We start from the raw sequence: 26,884 nt of genomic DNA, 5'->3' as shown, positions 1-26,884 counted from the left end.
GAGAATATTTATCACAGTATATCTTGACTTGAGATTGAAATTCAACCCAACTTTTATTTTTTCTTATTTGCAATTATTACTAGAACATGTAAAATTCTACATGTCAAAAACATGGAGAGTGAAGTATTCAGAGATGCTCTGAGCCACAGCTCCGAATGGCCTGCGACTGTCCCTGCTTTCTTTTCCTCCGTGCTCAGCAGGCAGCCATTAATGGGCCTCGGTCCCCCAGTTTGTCCTGTTTTACAGTGTTCTAACTGCAAGAGTATGTGTGAATAATCTAATGTGTGGAATAGACTGAAAGCTGAGGCTCTGTCTGTCTTATGTAACCCAGCAGATCCATTGACTCCCACAGTGTTTGGTATCCAGATGGCTGAATTACTGATGTCGGTATACCATAGAGAGGGCTTGGGATCTTGGAGGGGTTGGATTGGCAAAGTTTATGCGCCCATATGGCTTACTGGACTAATTGTAGGATTCTTGTCATGTCCATTTTTGATTAACAACCGGGTTGCTTTGATATTTTGCAGAGAGAGCCAATAAAGGAAATCCAGAGACATTTTATTAAGAGGAAGGCGGCAACTTATAATCACATTTATGCAATACTATTCAGGTTTTTCACTCATCGAACTGAAGGGAACTTAAGTTGCAGACGGGGATCTTGTGATGACCAAGAGATTAAACGCAGTCTGCTATTAGGTCATGAGAATTGAATGCATGTTCATTACCCTGCTTTTTGTGGAACTGGTATTATAGGAGTTTTTGTTGTAGTATTGACTGCAACTTTGTTAGTCTTCCTGTGACTTCTTCATGACTCTGGCAGTTTTAGAGGTATTACTCAAAGCTTTATGCAAGTAAAACTAAAACGGCACTGATAAACAAGGAGCTGTCTAACCTTTGAAAGACACGTTCACACTTGCCATGTCCACGATTTCAGTGTCCTTTTATTTTTCTGGTTTAGTCAGTTTTAAACTTCTAACCCGGTTACAGTCACATGCCTGATGACATGTGCATTCCCTTTGTTCAAGGCTTTGTAAGGAAATGAAGAAAAACTAATTCCATCCATCCATCCATCCATTATCTTCCGCTGGTCCGGGGATCGGGTCGCGGGGGCAGCAGCTTGAGCAAAGAGACCCAGACGTCCCTGTCCCCGGCCACTTCCTCCAGCTCTTCTTGGGGGACCCCGAGGCGTTCCCAGGCCAGCCGAGAGACATAGTCTCTCCAACGTGTCCTGGGTCTTCCCCGGGGCCTCCTCCCAGTGGGACGGGCCCGGAACACCTCACCGGGGAGGCGTCCAGGAGGCATTCTCACCAGATGCCCGAGCCACCTCATCTGACTCCTCTCGATGCGGAGGAGCAGCGGTTCTACTCCGAGCCCCTCCCGGATGACCGAGCTTCTCATCCTATCTCTAAGGGAGAGCCCAGACACCCTGCGGAGGAAACTCATTTCGGCCGCTTGTATTCGCGATCTCGTTCTTTCGGTCACTACCCACAGCTCGTGACCATAGGTGAGGGTAGGAACATAGATTGACCGGTAAATCGAGAGCTTGGCCTTCTGGCTCAGCTCCTTCTTCACCACGACGGGCCGGTGCAGAGCCCGCATCACTGCAGACGCCGCACCAATCCGTCTGTCAATCTTCTGCTCCATTCGTCCCTCACTCGTGAACAAGACCCCGAGATACTTGAACTCCTCCACTTGGGGAAGGATCTCATTCCCGACCCGGAGAGAGCATTCCACCCTTTTCCGGCCGAAGACCATGGTCTCAGATTTGGTGGTGCTGATGGTCGTCCCAGCCGCTTCACACTCGGCTGCGAACCGCTCCAGTGAGAGCTGAAGGTCACGGCCTAACGATGCCAACAGAACCAAATCGTCCGCAAAAAGCAGAGACCCGATTCTGAGGTCGCCAAAACGGACCCCTCAACGCCCTGGCTGCGCCTAGAAATTCTGTCCATAAAAATTATGAACAGAATCGGTGACAAAGGGCAGCCCTGACGGAGTCCAACCCTCACAGGAAACATGTCCGACTTACTGCCGGCAATGCGGACCAAACTCTGACACCGGTCATACAGGGACCGAACAGCCCATATCAAGGAGTCCGGCACTCCATACTCCCGGAGCACCCCCCACAAGAGTCCCCGAGGGACACGGTCGAACGCCTTCTCCAAGTCCACAAAACACATGTAGACCGGTTGGGCGAACTCCCATGCACCCTCCATCATCCTGCGGAGGGTATAGAGCTGGTCCACTGTTCCACGGCCAGGACGAAAACCACACTGCACCTCCTGAATCCGAGATTCGACTATCCGGCGGATCCTCCTCTCCAGTACCCCCGAAAAGACCTTACCAGGGAGGCTGAGGAGTGTGATCCCCCTATAGTTGGAACACACCCTCCGGTCCCCCTTTTTAAAGAGGGGGACCACCACCCCGATCTGCCAGTCCAGAGGCACTGCCCCCGATGTCCACGCGATGCTGCAGAGGCGTGTCAACCAAGACAGCCCCACAACATCCAGAGCCTTGAGGAACTCAGGACGGACCTCATCCACCCCCGGGCCTTGCCACCGAGGAGTTTTTTGACCACCTCGGCAACCTCAGCCCCAGAAATGGGAGGTCCCACGTCCGAGCTCCCCAACTCTGCTTCCTCATCGGAAGGCGTGTCGGTAGGATTGAGGAGGCCCTCGAAGTATTCCCCCCACCGACTCACGACGTCCCTAGTTGAAGTCAGCAGAGCCCCGCCCTCACCATACACGGTGTTGACGGTGCACCGCTTCCCCCCCCTGAGCCGCCGGATGGTGGACCAGAATCTCCTCGAGGCCGTCCGGAAATCGTTCTCCATGGCCTCCCCGAACTCCTCCCAAGCCCGAGTTTTTGTCACCATAACCCAATATGTCACCATCTCCATGAAGTATTTTCTTTTCTAGCAGATCTTATCAGTCAGAAATCAGCCTTCTAATTTGGACAACATGAGCAGTGAATAAACGTGATAAACTCCTACTGTATTTTTGTCATAACTCGTTTTGCATTACCAATGTGATTGTTATGACGATTGGAACAATTTCGCTTTTCCATGGTCTGCCTCATCTGTTTGTAGGTGAAACATATCCAACTCTGAAACAGATGGCAAACATGAACATGAAATGCAGAGCAGCAGCTCTTTGCATGTGGCTGTATGACACTTTATTTCATTATACTTTTTTTACTTTTATACTTTTTTATTCTTTTTTTTTTTCTGCGCTCCACTAGGAGCTCTATTTGTGTTAAAAAAAAAATATTTAGTTTTGCATGAACACACTCGGCTTTGCATATAAAGCTCAAGCAAAGCTTATTGAAAGAGAAGAGGGAGGAGCTTCGAATGAAGCCAGGTTGAAAGATGCAAAGAGGGAGGAGAGGTGTTGTGTAGGAGGAAGGAGTGCGAAGGTGGAGTGCCTGTGACTCAGCTCTGGCTTGATTGTCCAAATAGATCGTAAAAGCAGTTCCTCCCTGTCTCCTCGTTGACAGGAAACTATTCTCTGGAGAAGCGAGGAACCGGTTGTAGGGAGAAAATCCCATCCCTCCACGCTGTCGTTCTGCTGACCGCTCTTTTTCACCGCAGGAGAACAGTTTCTTTAAGTATGGGCTAAACTAAAGGCTTTCCAAAAAAAACAGTGTAAAACACCACCCATTCTACAGTTTGGTAAAACTAGTTTCCCATTCTAATAACAACCAGTCTCTGATTTCATTAAAGTTTAGCTTGACCGACAGTCAGACCAGCGCAGTCTTGAACTCTAAGGTATTTTTGTTATTTAGCTGAGTCACCGGGACTTTAGGCAAGGCAAGGCAAGTTTATTTGTATAGCACAATTCAACTACAAGGCGATTCAAAGTGCTTTACAGACACATTAAAATAGTAGAAATAAAAAGCATGATTTAAATTTGAAACAAAAAAGAAATAAATGAGAACAATAGATAAAATCAGGAGTTTACTCAGTCACTTTAGCTAGTGCCTAAGGGAATGACGGCTCTTGTTTTTCACTCATTGACATTAATGGATTGTCCTCTTCTGTGGTATTTCTGAGGTCCAATTGGAACCTGCTTTCAACATCTCCTCATCTTTTTAATCACTGATTTCCTACACCATCTGGCTGACATGCTGTGAAACAAATCAAACGCACTCGGAGGGACACATGACCAGCAGGAGCGTGCTGGGTCTGGCTTATGTCTTAAATGCTGAAATGCTCCCAGTGCATCCTCTTGTCAGTCTCGCATTACACGAGAGCTCTTTGGTTTGGCTCACGATTTTCTCTCTTTAAGTTTGAGCACGAAGTGGAAAGTGCCTGGTGTCATGGTGCTGGCTGTCCCCTCTTTCCTGTCCTCTCAACCCCCAGCGGGCCGAGGAAGACGGCCCCCCTTACTGAGTCGAGTTCTGCCAAAGGTTTCTTGCTGTTGAAAGGGAGTTTTTTTTTTTTTTTAAATTTTTTATTTCCACCCTCCCTTTGGGTCATGATGCAACTTTCTTTGAATTTTCATTGTATGATTTTGACTAATTTGAAATGTAATGAATTTGGTTTGATAGGATTGCATTGAATTGGATTCTATTTGGCTTGACTTGGACTGTGTCCACAGAACTTCAACAGCTGTTGAAACCCTGGGTTCTCTTCAACCCAGTGTGTCCGTGGATCCTGGTCTGTGGGAGCTGCCACAAAGCTGAGCTTTTTGCATCTTTTTGTAAAATCAGTGAAGTGTATGCAGCCAAATTCCTCATAAAGCTGATCTCATTCTCATGTTTTTCTGTTCCTTTTGTCAAACTGTTTAACGCAGCAGAAGCGGTGACTGAAACACAGCCCATTAAGGTGTTTTGGTATCATATGTGATAAAGGACTTTTGCTTTTAGTGAACTATTAACACTAAAAGTAATACATTTCATATGTTTGATGCATTTTTACAAGAGACGGAAAATAAACAGGAAAGCACGTGTGTTTTTCTGGCTGTTATTGGACATGGTTATTGAAATAACCAGAATGCATTCGTAGTTGTTCATCAGAAGAACATGTTGTTTTCTTATGGTGCTCAAAAAGACTTTGACAGAATCTTGATCAACTTTTTTTTGTGAATAAAGATCTTGCAGGTCTACATTTGTATTCCATTGATGAACGTATGTGTTTACATTAGCATGAAACAACCATTAGTTGTGCCAGTGTTATTCATTGGTCTGCAACTTTCATACAATAACGTTTGGTAGTACTTTTTTTTTTTTTTTTTTAGCAGCACCATCTTTCACTGACTGCAGTAGACTCAGTTCAGATCAGTTGTCTTTTTGTGTAGGGCTGGGCAACGATTAAAAATTTGAATCTAATTAATCACATGATTTCCCTGATTAATCCCAATTAATCGCATTTGTACGCAAAATCCAAAAATGAATTAAAAAGTAGTGTATAGCTTTTAGCATTTAGTTTTATTTTAAATGTGCTGCCATATGAATGAAAGTGCCATAACATTTGTTGTGCAAACACACTTTTAACATCAGCATCTTTCTGTAGTTTTTATGTAGAAGCCTCGCTCCACTGTCTGTTTCCTTGAATGACTTGCTGCTATCAGTTGTGTGTTTTGCCTTTAAGTGATATTTTAGACTGGAACTACTACGCTGAGAAGACAATTCAACTTGGCAGTGTTTACAGATGACTTTGGTTCTGTCGACTCCGCCGTCTGGAAGAACTTTAAAATGAAAATGGCCGAGTAAAAGTTCCGTACCCTTCTCCATGTTTGGTGGATCCGCCGATTACTTTCTAATCCGCTTCCGCAGCAGACGGCAACAGACTTTTACAAAATAGAATAAATTAAAATAAAAAAAATATGTTAATGCGTGATAAAATATTTATCTGTGTTAAATAATTAGCTAATTAATGCGATAATAACGAGTTAACTCGCCCCCCACCTCTATTTTTGTGTAAAACAATGTTTGACTTGCAGAGTTCGCCCTGGGCTTGGCAGACTGATGAGATGTAAAGCCTCCTTTAAACCAGAAGGTTCTGTCAAACTCCCTTTATCGAGGTTAAAAGGGAAACCTTTAAGTCGTAGCTCTGAACTCTGTTGAGGCATGCCAGCAGGTCTGTTTCACTATGAAGATTCACTCTGCTCCGGATAGCCAAAAAGAAATCTAAATGTCATGTTCCGATTTGATTGTAGAGTCTGAGCACATTTCTGTCACTTAGTCAGCTGCAGAACAACATGGAGTTCTGTACATTCTGGCAGTCGGGCCGAGCTGTACGACGGTCCCTCCCACGCAGGCGTGCTGTGCTGCTGCTGAGCTTCTGTCTGTAGTTGTGTTCATCAGCTGGCTGTAACTAACACTGTAACAGGAACCAGCACAGCCACATCCTGTCTTACAGCAGACACAGGGTTGTGTTGTCACCGGCAACGTTGGGAAATAAAACTAAACCGCATCGGATCGAATGGTGAGCTCAGATCGCTCGCTTTTTTTTAGATAAGCCAGTGTGAGGTGTGGCTGCTCTGTCCTGGAAGAAAATAGACCAGCAATAGAAAAAGAAAATGGAAAAGCACACTGATATGTTGCATATTACTATAAAGTGGTGTGATGAGGTCCATCCATAGTACTCTGGGTGAGTCAGTCGTTTCCCAGAAGTCCCTTCAGCCCTGTGGATTTAATCCCTTTTTGTTGAGTCATTCCTCTCTGGGCTTTTGTTGTCTTGCCATCCTCGTGCTTGGTCTCTTTGTTTTCTTCCTCCTTTCTCTGGCTGTTCTTTTGTTCATGCTGTCCTGTTGGCATTATCTGCCCATTTACTTCACCCCCCCCTTCTCTTTTTTTTATGAGCCTCATCGAGTGTTATGAGTAGAGTTTCATTCTGTGAACAGGAGGAGGCCCAAGGGTCTTTCTTTTCATCAATCTCTGGGCCACATTAAGGGCTGCGCAGGCTAAAGTGTGCTGCTTTGGGCTCATGGAATTACTTTGCAGTGGATACATTTACTTTACTTCGGTATTTTCTTATAATCATACTATTTCTCATTTCTTCTTAGCTCTTCATCAACTGCTCACCGGCTCCTTGTTTCTACTTTGTTCATGACCAAATACAGATGTGCCCTCATCATCATGCTTATTGGAACTCGGGCACAGCATTAAAGCAGCTGAGGCATTTAGAAACCTTATATCCTCTTTCTTGGGTAAGCGTGACGAGGCAAGGGGAAAGGTAGGAAACTGACAGAATAAATGAAGCACAGAATCAGTTTACAAACGGTTCAGGTTATGTAATAGTTATTCTAATGAGTCATAAGTCATCCATGAACCAGCTGAGTGAGCTCTGCAGTGCAGCGGGGGTGCACAAAGATTGCAGTAAGTTTCCTTTTTTTTTTTTAAATTTCACTCTGATTATGTTTAAAGGACTCAAAAGTTGAGGAATTTTTAAAACAGGCTGTTTTCACAAAGTGTCACCCGAACACATGGGAAGGTAAAGATGCTGAAACCTGTATGGAACAACTACACAAAAAGATGAACCAAAACATCTGCTGATGCTTTGAGGGGGTAAAACTTGGGCATTACTGGGGGCAGGGATGCTCAGCTGAGTGCATCCTTGAAGGTATTCTCAGGCTTTCACTTGTTTGTGCACATGAAATAATAACACTGTCTATTATTACTGTATGAGAATAGATGACATTTTAGGAAAGCTGCACCAATTTTCTCCTTCATCCTCCCACGCTGGAAAAGTGCAGGTTTCACATGCTTCAGATGCTTTGAATCCTGTCATTTCCCTACCTCAGTCTTACACTTCTTCCCCCGACAGCTGGGTTCCATTGTGCAGCATTATGCTGAAAATCGATGTGCAGACCTACAAAACAATTTAAACTCAACACCTTTTTTTTACACACTAATTGATAAGATGCATGTAATCATCAAGCTCTAATCCCAGTTTGAATGATTTTGAAAAACCCTCGTATTGATGTACACCAGACCAAAAACGGAGAAACCAAGCTTCTTGTTGCTTCTGTTTCTCAGTCTGGTTTGTTGATTTTTAACAGCAGCTCCACATTCAGCAGCTAAAAGTAAACCACTTGTGTACAGTTATTTTCGTCAGACATCTTCATGATTCTAAAATCTGGTGTTGCTGGTTAGCACGGGGCCACAAATCAGTGTGCCTCCGTGGCTCCTCTGGTAGTATACGTGCTGAACGTAAGCCCCTTTTACACCGCTCACAGTGACGCTCGCTGATATCTGGCTCGTGAACTCACTGTAAAAGAGTTTGATTGGCTTTCAGTCCTGTGTCAAATGCAGTGGTTGCCTGCTTTTTCAGCTCCGGCTCGGCGTGGCACTGATGGGAGCGTAACACCAGGGCGTAAAAGCAGATTTTTTTTTTGTCTCTAAGTATGCTGTTGGGACTACAAGAGTGGGTGCATATTTACCGTTTGTAATGTCTCCCAGGAGGCTCTGAAGCTGACGGCAACAACTTCCAGACAAAAAGGGAGGAGAGTTTTTTTTTTTTTTTATATTAGGCAGGTTTTACAGTGATTGTAAACCCTTTTGAATGCGTAGCTTTTGAGTTAAAATGTTAAAGCAGAAGCTAGAGCCCTTGCTTAAGCAGACTGTAACAAAATTTCCTGTTAAATTACAGTAAACTACTGGCAGCTACAGTTGCCAGCTTGAAACTGTTATTCTACAGTGTATCTACTGTGATCTACAACAACGGTTTAGTACTGTAAAAATATTACATTACTGTGCTGCATGGAAAATAAACATTACAGTATTATACTGTCAGCTGTTTGGTTCTAATTATTCTGTTATTTTACAGTTTCTCCATTAACAACTGATTACTGTAAAACTGTATAATGTGATCTTCACAGCGATGTAAAGAAATTATTTAAAAGTTTTACATTTAAAAATGAAAACCCCTGAAATGACAATAATGATTATAATAATAAATGAAAATAATTATCAAAGAAATGGCTCAGACAAGAGATGGCCTTACAACATTAGACATTTATTAAAGCTGAACATTTTCAGTATCTACAAAATCCCCTAAAATCACCATCACACCATGACAGGTTGTCAGAATTTTTTCTTGAATTTTTTATTTTCTTGAACAAGTAACATTACATTCATTAGACTTTGTATTTTCCAGGTCTGGTTTGACTGTTTGCAAAGCAGACTCTGGTTTGAGTCTGACCCTTGGCCATTTACAATTTGTGCAGGAGTGCAAAGTTATTTCAACTATCAGTCTCTGTCTGGATGAAGGAGTGATAGTAATAAAAGTGCCAAACCTTCAAAGATTAGTGAGACTGTATTGTAGTGTTGTTTAAAATGAGGAGAGACTAGAACAACGGAGCCACTGTGTGGAGCCGAGGCCCCAGATGATGCTGCCTGCATTTTCTTTATTCTTGCAACCTGTTTCATGTAATGATGTTGTTTTCTTCGTGTGTTCCAATACTCCTCTTTAAAAGAGCTCAATGGGTCAGCAGTGATGTAAGAGTTCAAAGTAGATCCTCCTCCATCGCGGCCTGTAATTAGACTCGCTGCTCTGCTGATCCTTTGAAATCCTCCAGCACACATTAGGGCTGCTTCCTCTGCTCTCATTGAAAGTTTTCACACTTAATGGAACTTCTAAATGGTTTAATTGCTTTTTTCTCATATTACATAAGAATATAAGGTGTGCCGAGTTTTTCTGACGCTTTCGCCCTCATCACAGTCTTCATCAAAGGTTTTTAAGAAAATCAGCTGAGATCCTGAGGTGGCTTTTACTCGATTAATGCTGCCTCTGCCTCTTGTGTGTAGATTCAAGCTCTCAACTTGTTCTGTGCTGTTGTGTGAAGTTTTTTTTTGTCACTTGATCTTCTTGTCTTCAGATAATAACCAGTATCTAAACTGACTTTGCTCTGTGCTCTCTTATTATGCTACATCTTTTTGTTTCACATTATCCAACCTGACAAAATGTATATCATTTCACTTTCACGCCTACTTAGTAAAGCGGGAGTTAGCCTGTCTTCTGGCCTAATTTTCCACTGAAATATAGCGAGTCATGCTAACTTGCACACTCCACCTTGATTGTTGAGACTAAGGATATAAAAACAACTCTTTAAGAACTAGTCTGATACCTTTAGATCAGATCGGGGTTCAAATCGAAGCTTTTTGTCTCTTTTTCCCCCAAACATCTTGTATCACAGTCACTCGGGACACCTGAATTCCATATTTTTACCTTGTATGGCTAACTGGCACATCATTACGGACTAACTTTACTAAAGCAATTTCTCAATATGTCAAAACTGTTGCAACTCATCAATATGACTGAATCAGTGGGAACTGGAAGCCCAGCCATGTTGTGTTCATTTTGGTATGAACTTTTTGGTATTTGCATGCTTATTTCAGCGTTTCATTTTAGTTGATTTCTGCTTTAGATGTTCCAGTTTACTTCTGTATTATTACATTATGTGTAACAAGTATTTAGTCTTGAAAAAAACAACATGTTTTTTTTTTTACATTGCCATATTGTTGTTGTATTGTAAGAAGGTATCGGATTAAGGCTCAGTATAAGCAGATAGAAGGAGTTGTTCAACAGGCAACAAGGTTTACAACCTGGAGGCAAATGCAGTCCCAAATAATCATCATTTAGTCCCGGCTGTGAGCTGCTTCATTTGTCTGTAGATCATCTTTAACCGTTGCCAGATCTGAACAGGGCCCGGCAGTGTGACTCGTCTCTTTAAAGGTAGGGTAGGAGATCCTGGATTTTGAGTCCAGCGAAGCTGCATTTTGAAAATACACAGGTAAAAAGTCCCAACCCTTTTCTTCACTTTCCCCCGAAGCCACGCCTCTAGAGTACATGAACGAGCACGAAGGTGCACGAGCGCTGTTCTGACAGCAATCATCGATCGTTGCCGTATTTAGTTTTTAGTATTTAGTATATGCTAACTATAAGTTTAATAATACTAGGTGCTAGCCAAGCTGGCTCTAGTTTAGCTTCCTGCCAAGCTTCTGGACGCGTAATTCGTTCACGGAGCAGGGTACGCGCACAGGGGGAAGGAGGGGGAGGGAGGGGGAAGGAGGAGCAGGTTGCAGTTTGATAGACAGCATCAGTATCCAATCATTGTGAACGGTCTGTTCAGTATGATTGGATAGTGTTTTTCCTAGATTGTACGTTCTAGAGGCCACTAAAACTTTTCATATTTGTGTCAAAACTTTTAATTAATTGGTTGCAATGGGGGTGTGAAGAGTATTTCAAGCAATATGTAAAAAAATGTTCCAGAAAAAGATCCCCTACCCCACCTTTAACAGAAAAGTTTCACTTCTTCGCATCACGACATGTTGGCGCTCTGCGGAGCCGACAGATTTGGCTCCTGACCGTGGAGCATGCCAGCGTCCTGCTGTCTGAACAATGCCAGCCTCGTGAGAGACTGGACATTTGCCCTCTTCTGTGCTCCCATTCCACAGCACATGCTTTTCTCATGATTCTAATGTGGAGTCAGTGGGCCTTAATGACAGCAGTTCTCTGGATGTTTGGGCAGAAAGAGTAGCAGGGGAAGTGTGCTGGATGCATTTCAGCTGTGTTGTATTTTTGTACTTGAGGTGAAATCTTAGGTTATTTTGCTTGTACAGCACGTCATATTTTAGACTAGCAGACGGAAGGCATCCATCGTACTCATTTGGTTTATTGAACCAAATGTTGGACATTTCTACATAGCAGCACATATGTTGATTAATAAGGCCTTACTATTCAAACGTGACATTTGAAAAAGCCTGAAACACAAAAAAATATGGGCCAGTTCTGTGCTAATGCTTCTGTTTCAGTCAGGTTGGGGTCAGGGAATACATTGAATCACTCCAAAGTGCACACACACATAGTGCGAGTGTCTTTCTGTGTAAACAAATGCATTTGAAGAACAAATGCTTGAATTTTCACAGGAGAAATTAGGTCAGAACCATCACTTCCTTTTTATACAAAAATGGAACTCTCTCATATTTGGATATGGGCACAAGAGACCGTTTCCTTTCCTCTCCTCAGAGCACACGCACACACACACACACACACACACACACAATCCCACCCCCACCTATTGTTCAGACGGCTTCCCTCCAGCTATGGGACAGTGAAGACTGAGAGAAATCAGGCTGTAGTGCTACAGTACAACATCGAACCTCGATGACATTTTCTGATTACTCCAAGATAACACGAGCACTGACATCGACAAATTGACAACCTTGTTGCATTTATGAAGGCCATGAAATTGTCCTGAAAATGAAACGCTTGCTTTGCTGTCTTTGTTCAGTTCACTCCTGGATTCATGTGGATTCTGCATTCTGTCTGCTTTATAAAACAACTCATTTCGGACCTCATTTCCCCTTGTGTAACACTACCTCTTGTTGTTTTTACGTGTAGCAATAAGCTCTTCGCACACATCTACGTTATCTTGTATTGTCTCTTTAGTTTTTATTACGCTTGGTTCTTATTGTATTTTGAACTTTTAAGAAAGGTCTGCAAATAAAAGCCTCTTAAATCCTGCAAAACCCTTCAAAGATGGGGTTTGGGAAACGGTGATTGTCTGAAAAGAAGACGAGCTCCAAGCAGGATTGTAAAAATAAAATGAAAACTTAAACTTCATAGTGAACATGAGTTTACACTGAAGTGTTTACACCAGAATCAGATCAGAAATCAGAATGCCTTTATTGTCATCATACGTGGTATAACAAAATTCAAAGCCACCAAAAACAGTGCAAAGAGTGCAAATATAAAAAATATAAAAATATATAAGAATGTAAAGAAAGGGAGGATGTAAGGTGCACAGTTTTTTACGGTACTAAAATAAATAGAATCAAATATGGTGTTAGTGGTAACAAATAAAATAAAATAAGGTGTTAGTGGGTTCAAGTATGTGGATATATTGCACACAACAGAGTCTGGTCATAATTTGAATATTGCACAAGAATTGGGATTGTCCAAGGGATGATCAGTGAGTGTCAGAGTTTAGACTGGAGTTTACACTGTGTAAACTCTAGACTGGAGTTTACACTGTGTTATATTAAAAAAAACTCTTAGATATCAGTAAAGGACAGCATTCGTATATAATTTTCATTCATTTGTATGTCTTACTGTCAATGTTTATAGATTTTTCTCACATTTTCTTTCAAATTTCAATGGACAACCCCATAGAGAACCCAACAAAGAGGGGATCTGCCTCCTCCTGCAGCCCCACTGCTTCCAACACCAATCAATAAACAGCCACTGGGCTGTCTGCCATCGTCTCATCCGCCTGCCAGTGTTAGCGGTACTTTCTGAGACCAGTGCAGCTCCATTGTTTTATTATTTCTGCTGCAAGCTCACTTTCTTTCTTTTCCAACACAGTTAAAGTGATATCTATGCAGGCAAGTGGAAATAATGGCAGGCCTAATAGCACGGTAATGGTAACAGTCATTAGGAGAGAGAGGTTTAACTGTAGGAAATGGAGGGTAGTATTTATAGTCAAGCGAAATGGATTCAAATTCATCTACTAGCAGCTTGAACATTATCTGTTGAAGAAAGTAAGATTTCAAACATTTAATCCTGTATAAAAAAAAATAATGCTGTTGTTGAATTATAGACAGACATATAGGCTGGTTAGCATGTGGAAGGGATTTTATTTGACTAAACTCCTTTAGTTCTTGTTTATTCTGAAAAATGATTACATTTGCAAAAAAATGCATTAAATGATAGATGATGATAGAGCATTATTTTTGGTCATTTATTTCAAACTGAAGATCATATAAAAGTCTTCCTTTGCTTGTCTAAATTCCAAAATACAATTCCTACAATCAACTGACATAAATATGAGAAAGCGTCTCTTCTGTCACTAAAATCCAATTTATTTCACTGAAAGGGATACTTCCCAGTTCTAAACTATTTAACAGGTTATTGTGAGAAACATGTTCTATAAATTGCAGAGTAAATGAGACTGATCACTACACTCATTGAATCAATTATTGCTGTTTTTTTTAGTTTTTCTGCTGTTATTTTGCACAGCTGCACTGAGACATTTCCAAACAAAGTGAAATAAATGAAACATCACCTGAGTCTGCTTATAGAACGTGCAGAATACAAACCGTTTGGCTACATGTCGGCACCATGGTGGAATTGAGAGCTAATTGATAATTATACTTTGTTCAAGGTGGATGAAAATAGCCTACATACAGTAACTCAGGAGGCAGAAAGTAGCGAGATGCCAAGAACGGCTATTTTTGGACATTCTCACCTAGTTTGGACAAGTGGACGAGATTTGCTTTGCAGAGCTTCTGTCCCAGCAGTACTGTTGGCTGATTTACTGTTGGTGCTTTATGGAAGGACACATAAGACAAAGACAAAGAAAAGATACTATCAAATGGCATTATGGGAAATGTAGGGTTCTGCTCGAAGCATATTCGAATGATTTTGACCTTTTTATTTCATCTGTCGTGGGTCAAAGTCCCAACCAAGTCCCTTTGTTGTACTTTATATTAGCTTCCTGACTTTGCCTTGGTTTCAGGGACTAGAATAAAAATCTTTCTTTTCTTGTTAGAGTTTTTTTCCATATCATATTGGCTCTGTTTGACTGCTGATAATGACGGGACTCATGGGAGACGAGCGGAAGTTGTTCCAGCTTGAGAAGTTGCAGTAGCTGCACACATGCACTACTCACATAAAAGTAGGGATATCTGGCTTTCGGGTGAAATTTCAGGATGAACCTAAAATGCATTCAAACTAGTGATGCACGAGATGACAAATTTCCACCGATACGATAACCGATAATTTTCAGCTTCTTAGGGCCGATACAGATATAAAATACGATATTTTTATATTAAATATAATCTGCAGTTTGTTTAAGATGGAAAACTGATGTTTTACTTGCTCTGGCCTATCTATAACAGCAAACAAGTTTTTGGCTCTTCAAATGTTTATTTTTTTTCATGTCATTACAAAAATATGTTGCCATTTGCTATAAATAACAATAACAGACCAAAAGTCACAACTCCACTTTCAGACAGTGCATGTAAGGTAAAGTGCAGCCCTTGAAATATTTAACAGAACAATGGGGTTTATCTGGCATTTGTGGAAGTAGGTCAAGTATTTTTCAAAAATAAAATATATGCATTGACATTTGTCAACCTCAATTACAAAAATGTTATCTAATAAATAAAAGTGCAACCTCAAAAATAAAGTTGATTACCCACTAAAGCTTGACAAATCATTGTCGCTGTATGCGACCCGGTGCACTCCTGTGCATGCAGCATTGCTTTTTGCATGTTAAAGTCATCATCCAGCCACTGAGCCGTTAAGCTTAGCATACTGACATCTGATGTCCATATGTCCGTTGTAAAACTTACGTGTTTTCCGTTCTTGTCGATCAGGTTGTGGATGTGCGTGGCGACAATATCATAGAGTGCAGGGAGGGACACATCCGAGAAGAAGCGGCGGCTTGGAAGTGTGTAAGGTGGCTCCAAATGTGCAATTAACGCACGAAAACCCGGGTTTTCAACAACACAAAAAGGCTGATCATCAAGCGCTATAAACTCCATAACTTTATCATTTATGTCTTTTGCCTTTTCACTGTCTGTTGGAAAGAGTTTACTTTTTTCAAATGCCTGTTGAATTGGGACATCCACCCTCCGGGTTGTTGTTGGGGCTTGCCTTGAGTTTAGCACTGCTAGCGGCTGCAGCCTCATACTCACTCAATACTGCTTCGCCACGGTGACGGCTTTTCAGGTGAGCTATGAGGTTCGTTGTGTTAAAACTTGACGCTTTCTTTCCTCCTCTCGGAATCCTTGCTGAGCAAGTTTTACAAACTGCAAGGGTTTTGTCATCTTCTGCCACCGAGAAAAACCACCATGCTGGTGATGACATGTTGTATTAGCTTGGGTCCTGGCAGCGGTGCAGTAAATGACGTAACCAGTGCGCCATGGCCAGTGTTTCGACTACTCGACCTGAATAAAACAGCCGGCATCTCCGCGTGCAAACTTTTTTTTATCGGATTATTTTATCTGAAAATCCCCCAAATCGGCCGATATTTTATCGGCCCGATATATATCGTACATCCCTAATTCAAACCTTTACAGGTGAACTTAATGTGACCTTCTGTTAACTTTTTAAGGCACATCTCCAACTGTTCTACGTTTCAGTACTTTTTGCACTGGTTGCTGTTCTCTAAGAAGAAGCTTAACGGCTAAATTCACAACAGGCGTTTTGTACGGAAGCCCAGAGCGGTACGTATAAAGCTTTTTCTGATCGTTTTCTCGAGATAACGAGTTAATTTACCGATGGTGTTCGAGGCCACTTTTTCTCTCCAGTCCGCCCCTGTTTATATGTGTTTATATGTATATCTGGCATAGGTGTACCCATTTTTACCCCCCTTTCCTTGAAAACTGAATAAAGTATCCTATGAATCAAACATGGAATGTGGAGTGTTTGTGTAACAATTCTGCTGTGAAAATGCACAAAACAAATCCCGCTGGTGTGACAAGCATTTTGTTTTCTCGAGATAACGAGTTATTTATCTCGTTATCTCGAGAAAACGATAACGGCACCTCTCGTGCATCATTCAGTAACCATGGAGACGGCCTGGTCTCCTCAGCTGGTCACTGATGAAGTTGACTACATTAGCAGGATCACTCGGGTGTAAACGCCTGTTGAGCTGCAGTCGAGCCAGCCGTCTCCTTAAATGACGCGGGCTGATATGAAAGTTATCTCTACAAGACAAACAAATTGCGAACACATAAAACACATATAAACAGGGGCGGACTGGAGAGAAAAAGTGACCTCAAAAAACCATCGGTAAATTAACTCGTCTCGAGAAAACGTACCTCAGATGGAGTGGGCTGCACTTTCACTGGGGTACTTCAGATGGGGTGGGCTGCACTTTCACTGGGGTACCTCAGATGGGGTGGGCTGCACTTTCACTGGGGTACTTCGGATGGGGTGGGCTGCACTTTCACTGGGGTACCTCGGATGGGGTGGGCTGCACTTTCACTGGGGTACCTCGGATGGGGTGGGCTGCACTTTCACTGGGGTACCTCGGATGGAGTGGGCTGCACTTTCACTGGGGTACCTCAGATGGGGTGGGCCTGCACTTTCACTGGGGTACCTCGTATGGAGTGGGCTGCACTTTCACTGGGGTACCTCGTATGGAGTGGGCTGCACTTTCACTGGGGTACCTCAGATGGAGTGGGCTGCACTTTCACTGGGGTACCTCAGACCTGAATCCCATAGAAAACCCGTGTGATCAGCTGAGTCGTTTGTAGAGGTTCGTAACTCTGTACCCCAGAACCTCGATGACCTGAGGGCCGCCCTTCAGGAAGCGTGGGATGCCACGCCTCAGCAGACAATAAGTCGACTTGTGAACAGCACGAGACGTCGTTGTCGAGCTGGAATCGATGCTCAAGGGCACATGACAAGTTATCGGGACATTGAAATTTTTTTGTTGTGGTTTGTGGTGTTGTGGTTGTTGTCTTTTTTGCTGTTGTTAGCTTTTGTGTCAATAAATTGTTTGAGATGAGGAAATACCCAGTGCATGCTTCTACTTAAAGCAATCCTATGTAACATTTCTACCTTAAAATAACAGCTTGAAAAAAATTGTGCGGCTAGAATGAATTTTAAAATTACGATTGGTCTGTCTCCTATGCCCTTCGGGGGTCTGAGTTGGAATAACTGCGCTATGTAACTTTGCTGGACCGGCCCGGGAGCTGAGCGGAAGTACTGCGACTTGCTTTCTGGCACACCTACCGCAAAAACAAATAGACCCCTCTCACCCTCCCAGGTACATTTGATTACTCTTACCTTCTCGGTCGACATAGCTTCCACCTTCTGACTCCTCGCCGGTTCGTCAACAAACGTGAAAGTGAAAGGGTGTTGTATTTACGACAGTGTAACCGCACATTACCTCCAAGCCTGTAGGGGGAGCTCCATAATGGGCTTTTTGAGAAGTTACATTGTATTGCTTTAAATGCCCTACTTTCATGATATGATGTTAATGTAGCGTGAACGTTTTCCATTTTCCATAAATTTCACCCAAAAGCCAAGTATCCCGAACCTTTTGTGATGAGTGTCTGTGGCTTTCAACCCAATTTTTTTTTTTTTTTTAAATGAATTCATTGTGAAATAGGGATTCACCAGTTTGCCATTTTTGGTGTGAATCAGCTTATTACAGACTTCAAACTATTTTTGATCACCATTTGTTTGTCAGTCATGATGTTTTGTGTCAGATCATTATCTTAGCTTTCTCACTGTAGTTTTAATTGGGAAAGTAAGCAAGGGTTGGTCTAAATTTAGGTCTTTTTTTGATGTTTCAGATCTGTCTAAGAACCGCCTGTGTGAGCTTCCAGAGGAGCTGTGTCAGTTCATCTCTCTGGAGACACTGAGCCTGTACCACAATGGGATGCGCTCACTGTCCTCCAGCCTGGGCAACCTCCAGGCCCTCACCTACCTCAACCTCAGGTAACTCAACACCTCGTGCACACTACGTCACTAGCCACACAGTGTGCACCGCTGGGCTTAATATATTTATTCAGTATTGTTTGGAGCTTAATCAAACTTGAATTTCGAGTCTAAAGGCAAATGTTTATTTCTCTCGAATTACATTAAACAAATTGTGTAACCAATTTTTTTCATTCATATTTGTAGCAATTTGTACAATTAATAAGACATCATATAAGTGTATTTTCCAATTGTTTTTTGGTCCAATCCAAGCTTTGGTCATAATGATCGTCAGCTTCGTTAAAACACAGTCTGTGGAAACTGTTGCCAAATGCAGTATGCATGTTTGCACGGGGAAGAAAATGTGAATCTTAGAGATGAATCTTAACACAAGGAAGCTTTATTTGGTCGGTATTTCAGTGTGTTACTCACTGAATTTCAAACAAGCAGCAAAAATAAAGCTACAGGAAGGAAAAAAGATTATAGTAATCTCTGATAGTACAGTAATAATACTGAAGTCCTACTGTTTGTTTTTAAATTCATAAATGATTTTATTTGTTTCTCTTTATATTCTTTTATGTATTTTAATGCTTCTTCCACTCCCTGCTGCAATGCTTTTATTTTATGTAAAGCACTTTGAATTGTTTGTACATGAAATGTGCTATATAAATAAGTTTGATTTGATAAAGACAGGCTATTCCAGGAAAGTCGATATTAGCTTATGAAGTCTGTGACTTTCTTATTGAGCATTTTGATTAGTTTTCTCATGGCTGTGATGGCATGATTTATTTATTTATTTATCTTTAGTTTTAAATCAAACTGCACTGATTGTTCCTGAAGCGTTACAGCAAGCAGAGTCCCTCATCAGGACCGGGCGACTACATTACACAGCAGTATAAGCTACTAATAGACAGTGATGCATTTCAAATCTGACTAAGTGCTGTACGAGTGTGTGAATGGGTCAATGTGGCTTGTAGTGCCAAAGTGCTCTGAGTGGTCACCTAGATTAGAGAAGTGCTATTTATCTGTTTCCATTTACCTTTACTGGAGCCACCGCATTAAAGTTAAAGTCACATTAAAGGGTCAAATCGGAAAGAAAATATTCAAATTCTACATCGAGGTTGTGAAGCCTGAAACAATTATGTACTATCCAGAAAAAGAGGATTCTTGAAGTAACACACATAAATGGAAAAGATTAGAAAATTATGTTACTTGCAAACATAGATCAAACCATTTCAGTCCCAATTTTCGGGACTGTTATCTGATCCATCTCGATCTCTCTCTTATTCTCTGTCTCTAAAATGTAAATTTGATCAAAGCAGAGTCGCTGTTTGGAAATGCTTTAATGTGGTTAGCCATCTGTTGGAAGAAAAAGAAAAATCTGTGAAAGAGAGCAGTTCTACGTGGAATTTGGCTGTAAACAGACACACTTCCACGACTGTTTTTACAGAAAGATGCAGGCTGTGTAGGCCCTTTGAATGCTTTCATATCCTCCCACATTATCAGGGTGTGTTAGTCTGGCTAAGATCTGATCCGGACCAAGATGTTTTCATGGAAGTCCGGTTTTGGTTAGACTCATATTTTTCTGGTGTCATGTAAAGATGCCTTCATATTACAGGTAGGGTAGGAGATCCTGGATTTTGAGTCCAGCGAAGCTGCATTTTGAAAATACACAGGTAAAAAGTCCCAACCCTTTTCTTCACTTTCCCCCCGAAGGCACGCCTCTAGAGTACATGAACGCGCACGAGCACGAAGGTGCACGAGCGCTGTTCTGACAGCAAGCATCGATCGTTGCCGTATTTAGTTTTTAGTATTTAGTTTATGCTAACTATACGTTTAATAATGCTAGGTGCTAGCCAAGCTGGCTCTAGTTTAGCTTCCTGCCAAGCTTCTGGACACATAATTCGTTCACGGAGCAGGGTACGCGCACAGGGGGGGGAGGAGGGGGAGGGAGGAGCAGGTTGCAGTTTGATAGACGGCATCAGTATCCAATCATTGTGAACGGTCCGTTCACAATGATTGGATACTGTTTTTCCTAGATTGTACGTTCTAGAGGCCACTAAAACTTTTCATTTTTGTGTCAAAACTTTTAATTAATTGGTTGCAATGGGGGTGTGAAGAGTATTTCAAGCAATATGTAAAAAAATGTTCCAGAAAAAGATCCCCTACCCCACCTTTAACTTTGCTTAGCACAATACAAAGTTATTTTAAAGCAGACATGTTATTCCCTTTCTCTCAAGCTGACACAGTTTATTGAGGTTCTGATGAAATGTGATGTGCTTTGGTCAAAATAACACAGAAACCCCGTTAAGCAAATCGAATCATTTAGGATCAGGAGAGGCACCTCTTTTCTTCAGGGTCCGCCTCCTTCGGGGTCTGTTGCACTTGATAACTTTTGGAGCACATTATTATGCTATGAGGTAGAATACAGTAAATAGTCTGTGAGCTCAGACCGCAAAGCAAAGAAATACTTGACTGGTGATCATATTCTCAAACACTTGAATGTCCCTGCAGTTGGACAACTGGTAGACTACAGGTCCCTCTTAGGTACAGTCCTGTTGTGACTCATGTGTTGAGCCACCCAAGTTGCTACAGCACACACTAAAGAACGCAGCGGCTGTTGATGACACGGTTGTGTAATTATTCCTCCATCACATGTCCGCTCCATAAACTCTGAACTTCAGCATGGCTCCCTTCCTCTGTGTTTAGTTTAAGTTATCAGCGGCTGACATTAAGAACTATTGCTTCTGTGGGGAATATTTCACCAGCGTTTGTTCTTTTACAACAGCTGTTTTTGAACAGAAAATCCTTATTTCAAACCTCTGACTGGTTAGAAATTTAAGAACAGATTTTCTTGTCTGGATATAAATCATTAAACAAAGTATTGCTAGAGCTTTATTTGAGTTGGAACTATTGATGAGATTTTATGTTGAAAGCAAAAAATTTTCAATTTTCCACTTCCAAAGTGTGTTTTTTTTTTTTTCACTTTTTAATTTTGAGTTGGTCGTAGCTTCAAACATCCTCTCAAGCAGAGTTTTCTCCCCAGAAGTTACCTTTTTACTGTGTTTATTGTCAGAGTTTCTGGTTGTAAAAGGAGATCATTAAATGACTGCTTTCCTTTTATTTAACAAAAACTTTGTGCAGTTTCAGAATTCTGTTTTTGTAAAATGTCGAGTTGTTTCCAAATGTGCTCTGGTCTGTGCGAACCCTGCAAAAATGACTCCAACCCTCATCCGACCCTCTCAGGCTTAAAGAGCTCATCTTAGTGACCCAATCTTTAAATCTCCTCAGGAATTTCAGCCTGTTTCTCTTAACAACTTGTGGCTTGAAATGTAGAAAAAAAAAAAAAAAAAAAAAGACTTGACTTAAAAGAGTGAACACACTTTAAAAACATCAGTCCCTTTACAGTAGCTGAAGGTTTAACTCCTGGAATGGTTTTAATTCATGTTTCCTGTTTCTTCGAAAGCTGAGACATAAAAGAAATCAGAAGTTTTCCAGAAGACTCTCAGCTTTTAGAAGCATTCTGTAGGTCTGAATGGGCTTAGCGCACACGTCTTTGTTTATACGGGCAGAGAAGAGGAGAGGAGAGGCCTCCTTACACCAAAGGAACCACAGTGACACTCCGAGCTCCTCCACACTATCATTTTACTGTTGCTAGGAGACCGGGAAAACCCTCCAGGTGGCACTGGCAGCAAAACTGTTGGCTCAGAGCAAGAACACTGTATAACAAAAATATCCAAGAATCTGTTCAGCTGGGATCTGTTGTCAGCGCGATAATTATCAGCTAATGTGTGAAACACGTTTCTTAAGATAAATGAGAGATCTTTTTTTCTTGAGAAAAAATGTGTCAGTGATTCTGCCTTCCAATCCAATGCGCTCATTCACCTGGTGTGGGTGAATATGCCTCTATAGTGACATCACTTTTTCTCTGTGTTTGTGTGTTTTCTCCACAGTCGTAATCTCCTGTCCAGTTTAGCCCCATCTGTGTTTCAGCTTCCCCTCCTGCGAGTGCTTGTAGTCAGCAACAACAAGCTGTCCTCGCTGCCTTCTTCAATATTCTCCCTCACACACCTGCGGCAGCTGGTAGGACACACACAAACTTAACTTCTCATCAATGGGATCTTTTTTCCCTCTCTTTTTCTCATGTTAGACTTATTCTCTCAGTAAAGATCGTTTTGCGTGCATATGAAAGCAGCAGCAACCTTATTTTTCAGCCCTGTTGCTAAAGTAAAATGCTCCTCTCTGTCTAAGAAAGCTGATCTTGGATTGTTGCATTGTTTCTCTCTCAGGATGTCAGCTGTAATGAGCTGCAGTGTTTGCCTGCAGAACTCGGTCAGCTGGAGAGTCTGAGGGACTTAAACCTGAGGAGGAACAAGCTCACCACTTTGCCTGAAGGTAAAGACACGCTTGACCTTTGACCTCTTAACACTTATCCCTCTGAGTACACCCAACAACCTCAGCTCATGTGGTATGTCTCTAAGGACCGTTTCACCCCCTTTAATAGCTCTGTCCTTACACACTCAGGTCCAGCTAATAAACTGGGCATGTGGTGAGTTATAGATGAGTATAAAAAGCTATAAAGATGCACCATCTTATCCACCAATAGGAAATGTCATACTCATGCAGAGTGTAACTGTAACTCTCCCATCGATGCTAAGTAAGACGCTGACTGGATTGTTAATGTGACCTATTAGTTGCTTACAAGTGAAAGAAATATTCAATTTTCAGTGAGCTTCAGACTTCCTGAAAGTTGAATTGATCTCATGCAATTAATGCCTCATTGGGAGGAAAAGGGAATGAATGGTGTTTTAAAAAGAGAGAGTGCACATTATGATCTGAATGTTGATGAAATCCCATCCAAAACAAAAAATCTCTTGTTGATATTTACACGACAACTAAATGAGACGGCTAATAGATTATCTGCTGAGTGTGAGAATTTCTGCTGACGTGGACGATAATATTTCCCTGCAAAAAGCAGCATTCAGGCTGCTCTGTGCTGTAGCTGCAGAGCATGCTGGGAATCTACCCCAAAGTTATGCAGCTCATTACTCTGCTTCATCTCACAGTAGGGATGGGAATCGAAAACCGGTTCTTGTTGAGAACCGGTTCCCAGTGTTTCAATTCCTTGGAATCGTTTTGCAATTTTGCAAACGATTCCCTTATCGATTCCAGTGCAGCCAACAGTAAACATGGCGCGGTACAAACGCTCGAAAGTTTGGTTACACTTCCCTAAAAAAGACGACAACAGGGCAACTTGCAAAGTGAATATTTCACCAAAGGGAGGAAATACTACCAACATGCAATAACTATGAATGAATGTCGTGTTTTCGATCTGCTCCGGACTAACGTTGGTGAATCTGAACCCAGCAGCAGCAACGTTAGCAACGTTAGCAACGTTAGCATGTCCTCGGCTAACACTGCAGGTAACTAACTAACTAACAAACACTGCCTATCATGTTAGCGCCATTTTCCTCATTGTAAAACCTGCTGTTAGTAACGGTTAAGGTTAAATGAATGCCTTCTCAGGCATTACATTTAGATGAAATCATGAGAGACAGAGCCTGACTGGCTCAGATCCAGAGGCTGGTGGTACTACCCCCAGTTCATCTCTACCTCCAGCTTCTCCTTTCACCAGAGCAGGAAGAGTTCAATTACCCAGGCCATGATAGACCAATGTGGACCTCACCGTTGTTGGGTTTGTAAGGTCATGACTCGTGTTACTTCTAAACTAAACAAAGTTGATGCCAATCGACCGTTCCCCCCCCCAAAATGAGAATCGATAAGGGAATCGATAAAGAACCGAATCGTTAAGCAGAATCGAAAATAGAATTGGAATCGTAAAAATCTTATCAATTCCCATCCCTATCTCACAGTACTGTTGTGTTGAGAACAGTAGTGTTTGCATTCACCGATTACTGCCAACGCATCGCAACATGGCAACCGCTGGCAGAGCTGGAAATAAATGATATGCAGTTAAAATGTGAAGAAGTGGAAGCTGCTAGTGTCAGCTGAACTGCTGAGTGCTACCACTGCTATGATTTTAAAGAAATGAAAAGAAAGAAACTACCAAGAAGTTAAAACCTGAACTACGCCACGTCCTCTGAAACCTTCCTTCTCTGAACTCTAGAAATATCGGAGCTTCCACTGGTTCGGTTGGACGTGTCTTGCAACCGGATATCTCACGTGCCCTTGTGCTACCGTCACCTCCGTCACCTGCAGAGCATCTCACTGGACAACAACCCTCTGCAAATGCCGCCTGCGCAGATCTGCTCAAAGGGCAAATATCACATCTTCAAGTACCTGAACATGGAGGCCTGCAAGAGGAGCCCGGAGGAGCTGGACAAACACCTGAGGCCCAGCGGGTTTAACAGCTGGTGAGGAAGACTGAAAATGAAGGAATAGGCTAACTCGTGCTCATCAGATCAGTTTGTGTTTATATACATTTATAGGGAAAAAAAACTACATTTGACTACTTCAGATGTTTAATTTTTCAGCTTAGCTTTTGGCAAAACGGCATTTAAAAAGAAAAAAAAAAAAAGAGAGAGAATAATGCAGATATCTGATCCAGTTTCACACCAAGACTTTACTCAGAGGAGCTTTCCAGGTACATTGATACACATCGACACCGGTCACATGCTGAATCAAACTATGATCATGCGATGCAATAAGGTTTGTTGGCTGATATTGTTGACTTGGATTGATATGGAACTGGAGATCAGATCAGTCGGTATGGTTACCTGCTAAGTTGAGTTTGGCTATGGTTGGAATTCGACCGGAACGTTTAATTGGGCAGTTGTGTGGTTTACATGCAGGGGAGGGGAATCACGTCGATTGAAGTATGTCCGATGTAGGTGGCCACATGTTAGTATTGGGCTTCATCTCTCTGACCAATTACGTTACAGACCAAAAGCACTAACCAAGATCCCTATCAGTCTTTCGTCCTTATAAGAGTCTAGATTCTGAGGAGTTGTCCCTCCTCCATGTTATCTTTTAAGTGATGAGCCCACACTTGCTATTTTTCAGTAAAACCCAGATTTGGTGCAGTTTAGATGCCCCCCTGTCACCAAACTGAGCTCCTCAGATTTAATGTTGTTGAATTTGTCCTGAAACCAAGAGCTGTGCTCACCACGGCACGTTTGGCAATGCACGCTTAAAGCGGATGATTCCGCACAGATGTGCTGGGTGGATGCCTACATTTATGAAACCAGTCTGGCGTGTAACTCCTAATGTAAGACCGAGCTGAGCTGCTTCCCCTGGTTTCACTTCTGCGCTAAGCGAGGTTAACCACGTGGCACTGTATGCCTCACCAACAGATATGAGATTCATCTCCTGCTTTGTAACAAAGCAGAAAGAGCTGTGCTCTCAAAATACTCAATGGTTCCTTAATTGTGGGGGAAAAAAGACTATTTCATAGAGGCAGTGGGTCCAGTCCCAGAGGAGAAGGGAGAGTGGAACTAAATGGAGGCATTTTTACAGCATCAGCAGAAGGCTGTATATTGTGATGTCAAATTTAAAGGATGACAAAGTGCTTCTTAGTGACCTGGCAGCTACTGGATCTAATTATGCAGGCTAATGAAGTTATGGGATTAAGAATGTTGCCACCACAATATGTTCTCTGTCCCAAACTCAAAGATGAAGGATGTGAGTGGGGGAGATCAATTCAGAGACCTACAATAGGTGATGACACTTAAAGAGTACAACAACCAAAGAGAAGCAGGGTTTATCAAATATTTACCAACTGGAATGGACCCTTTTTAGCTGCCAATTAAGGCATTTCCCCAAAACACGTGTTATACGATGTCGGACAGAGATATGAGGGAATATTTTACAGCTGAGGTCTGGGAATGTGATACAATGCTGGACTGAAAGTAAAACATGAGTCACTGCCTTTTGGAATAATGAGTGCTTCTTAAACAGTTTGCCAACAGTGTGTGTATACACATCACTCCTGCCTTGTGTGTGTGTGTTTACTCAGTCTCATGCATATTCTCCATGTTTCCCTGAAGCCTGTCGGACCAGGAGCTGTTCACGGGTCAGTTCGGAGGGCTGGACTCAGGGTTCAACAGCGTGGACAGCGGCAGCAAAAGATGGTCCGGGAACGAGGTAAAAGCGCCGGACTGCACCATGTGTGCATGATAGAGATGGATGTTAAGATGCGCTCATGCTACGTTTAAGATCAGGACAATTTCACACGTGGGAAATGCATACAGCCGGAGGATGAGAATATTATTTTCAAATAACACACAGCGAATACTGCACAGTATTAAGTATTAATTAAGGCTTAATGGTGTTTCCTAAAGGGGGCACTGCTAAACCTGGCAACGCAGCCCGCTTAAACCACCTCACACTTGACCGCAGTGCACGCTAGCTCCTTTAGCCAGCGCGAGATGCAGGCACAATGGATCGGTTTTTCATTAAAAAAGGGCAAAAACCAGCACAAAAAATATGCTCATCCTGAATGTCTCACTATGATTACAACAACAAACTACAAACACAATATGAAGA

At 42.2% G+C, this 26,884-nt stretch overlaps 1 protein-coding gene across 2 annotated transcripts in view; it reads left to right on the top strand.

The window, feature by feature from the left end:
- The window catches only part of lrch4 (leucine-rich repeats and calponin homology (CH) domain containing 4), a 52,753-nt gene that overhangs the window by 9,883 nt on the left and 15,986 nt on the right, over positions 1 to 26,884 (top strand). For both annotated transcript variants that reach the window (XM_075450518.1, XM_075450517.1), the window contains exons 2-6: positions 18,256 to 18,400; positions 22,333 to 22,462; positions 22,669 to 22,774; positions 24,507 to 24,753; positions 26,386 to 26,482. In XM_075450518.1, coding sequence (XP_075306633.1) covers positions 18,256 to 18,400; positions 22,333 to 22,462; positions 22,669 to 22,774; positions 24,507 to 24,753; positions 26,386 to 26,482 — 725 coding nt within the window. The remainder of the gene's footprint in view (positions 1 to 18,255; positions 18,401 to 22,332; positions 22,463 to 22,668; positions 22,775 to 24,506; positions 24,754 to 26,385; positions 26,483 to 26,884) is intronic.

The sequence above is a fragment of the Odontesthes bonariensis genome, chromosome 19, assembly GCF_027942865.1.
Source record: "Odontesthes bonariensis isolate fOdoBon6 chromosome 19, fOdoBon6.hap1, whole genome shotgun sequence".
In the NCBI taxonomy this organism is placed as follows: domain Eukaryota; kingdom Metazoa; phylum Chordata; class Actinopteri; order Atheriniformes; family Atherinopsidae; genus Odontesthes; species Odontesthes bonariensis.
This window is presented reverse-complemented; position numbering and strand designations above follow the sequence as displayed.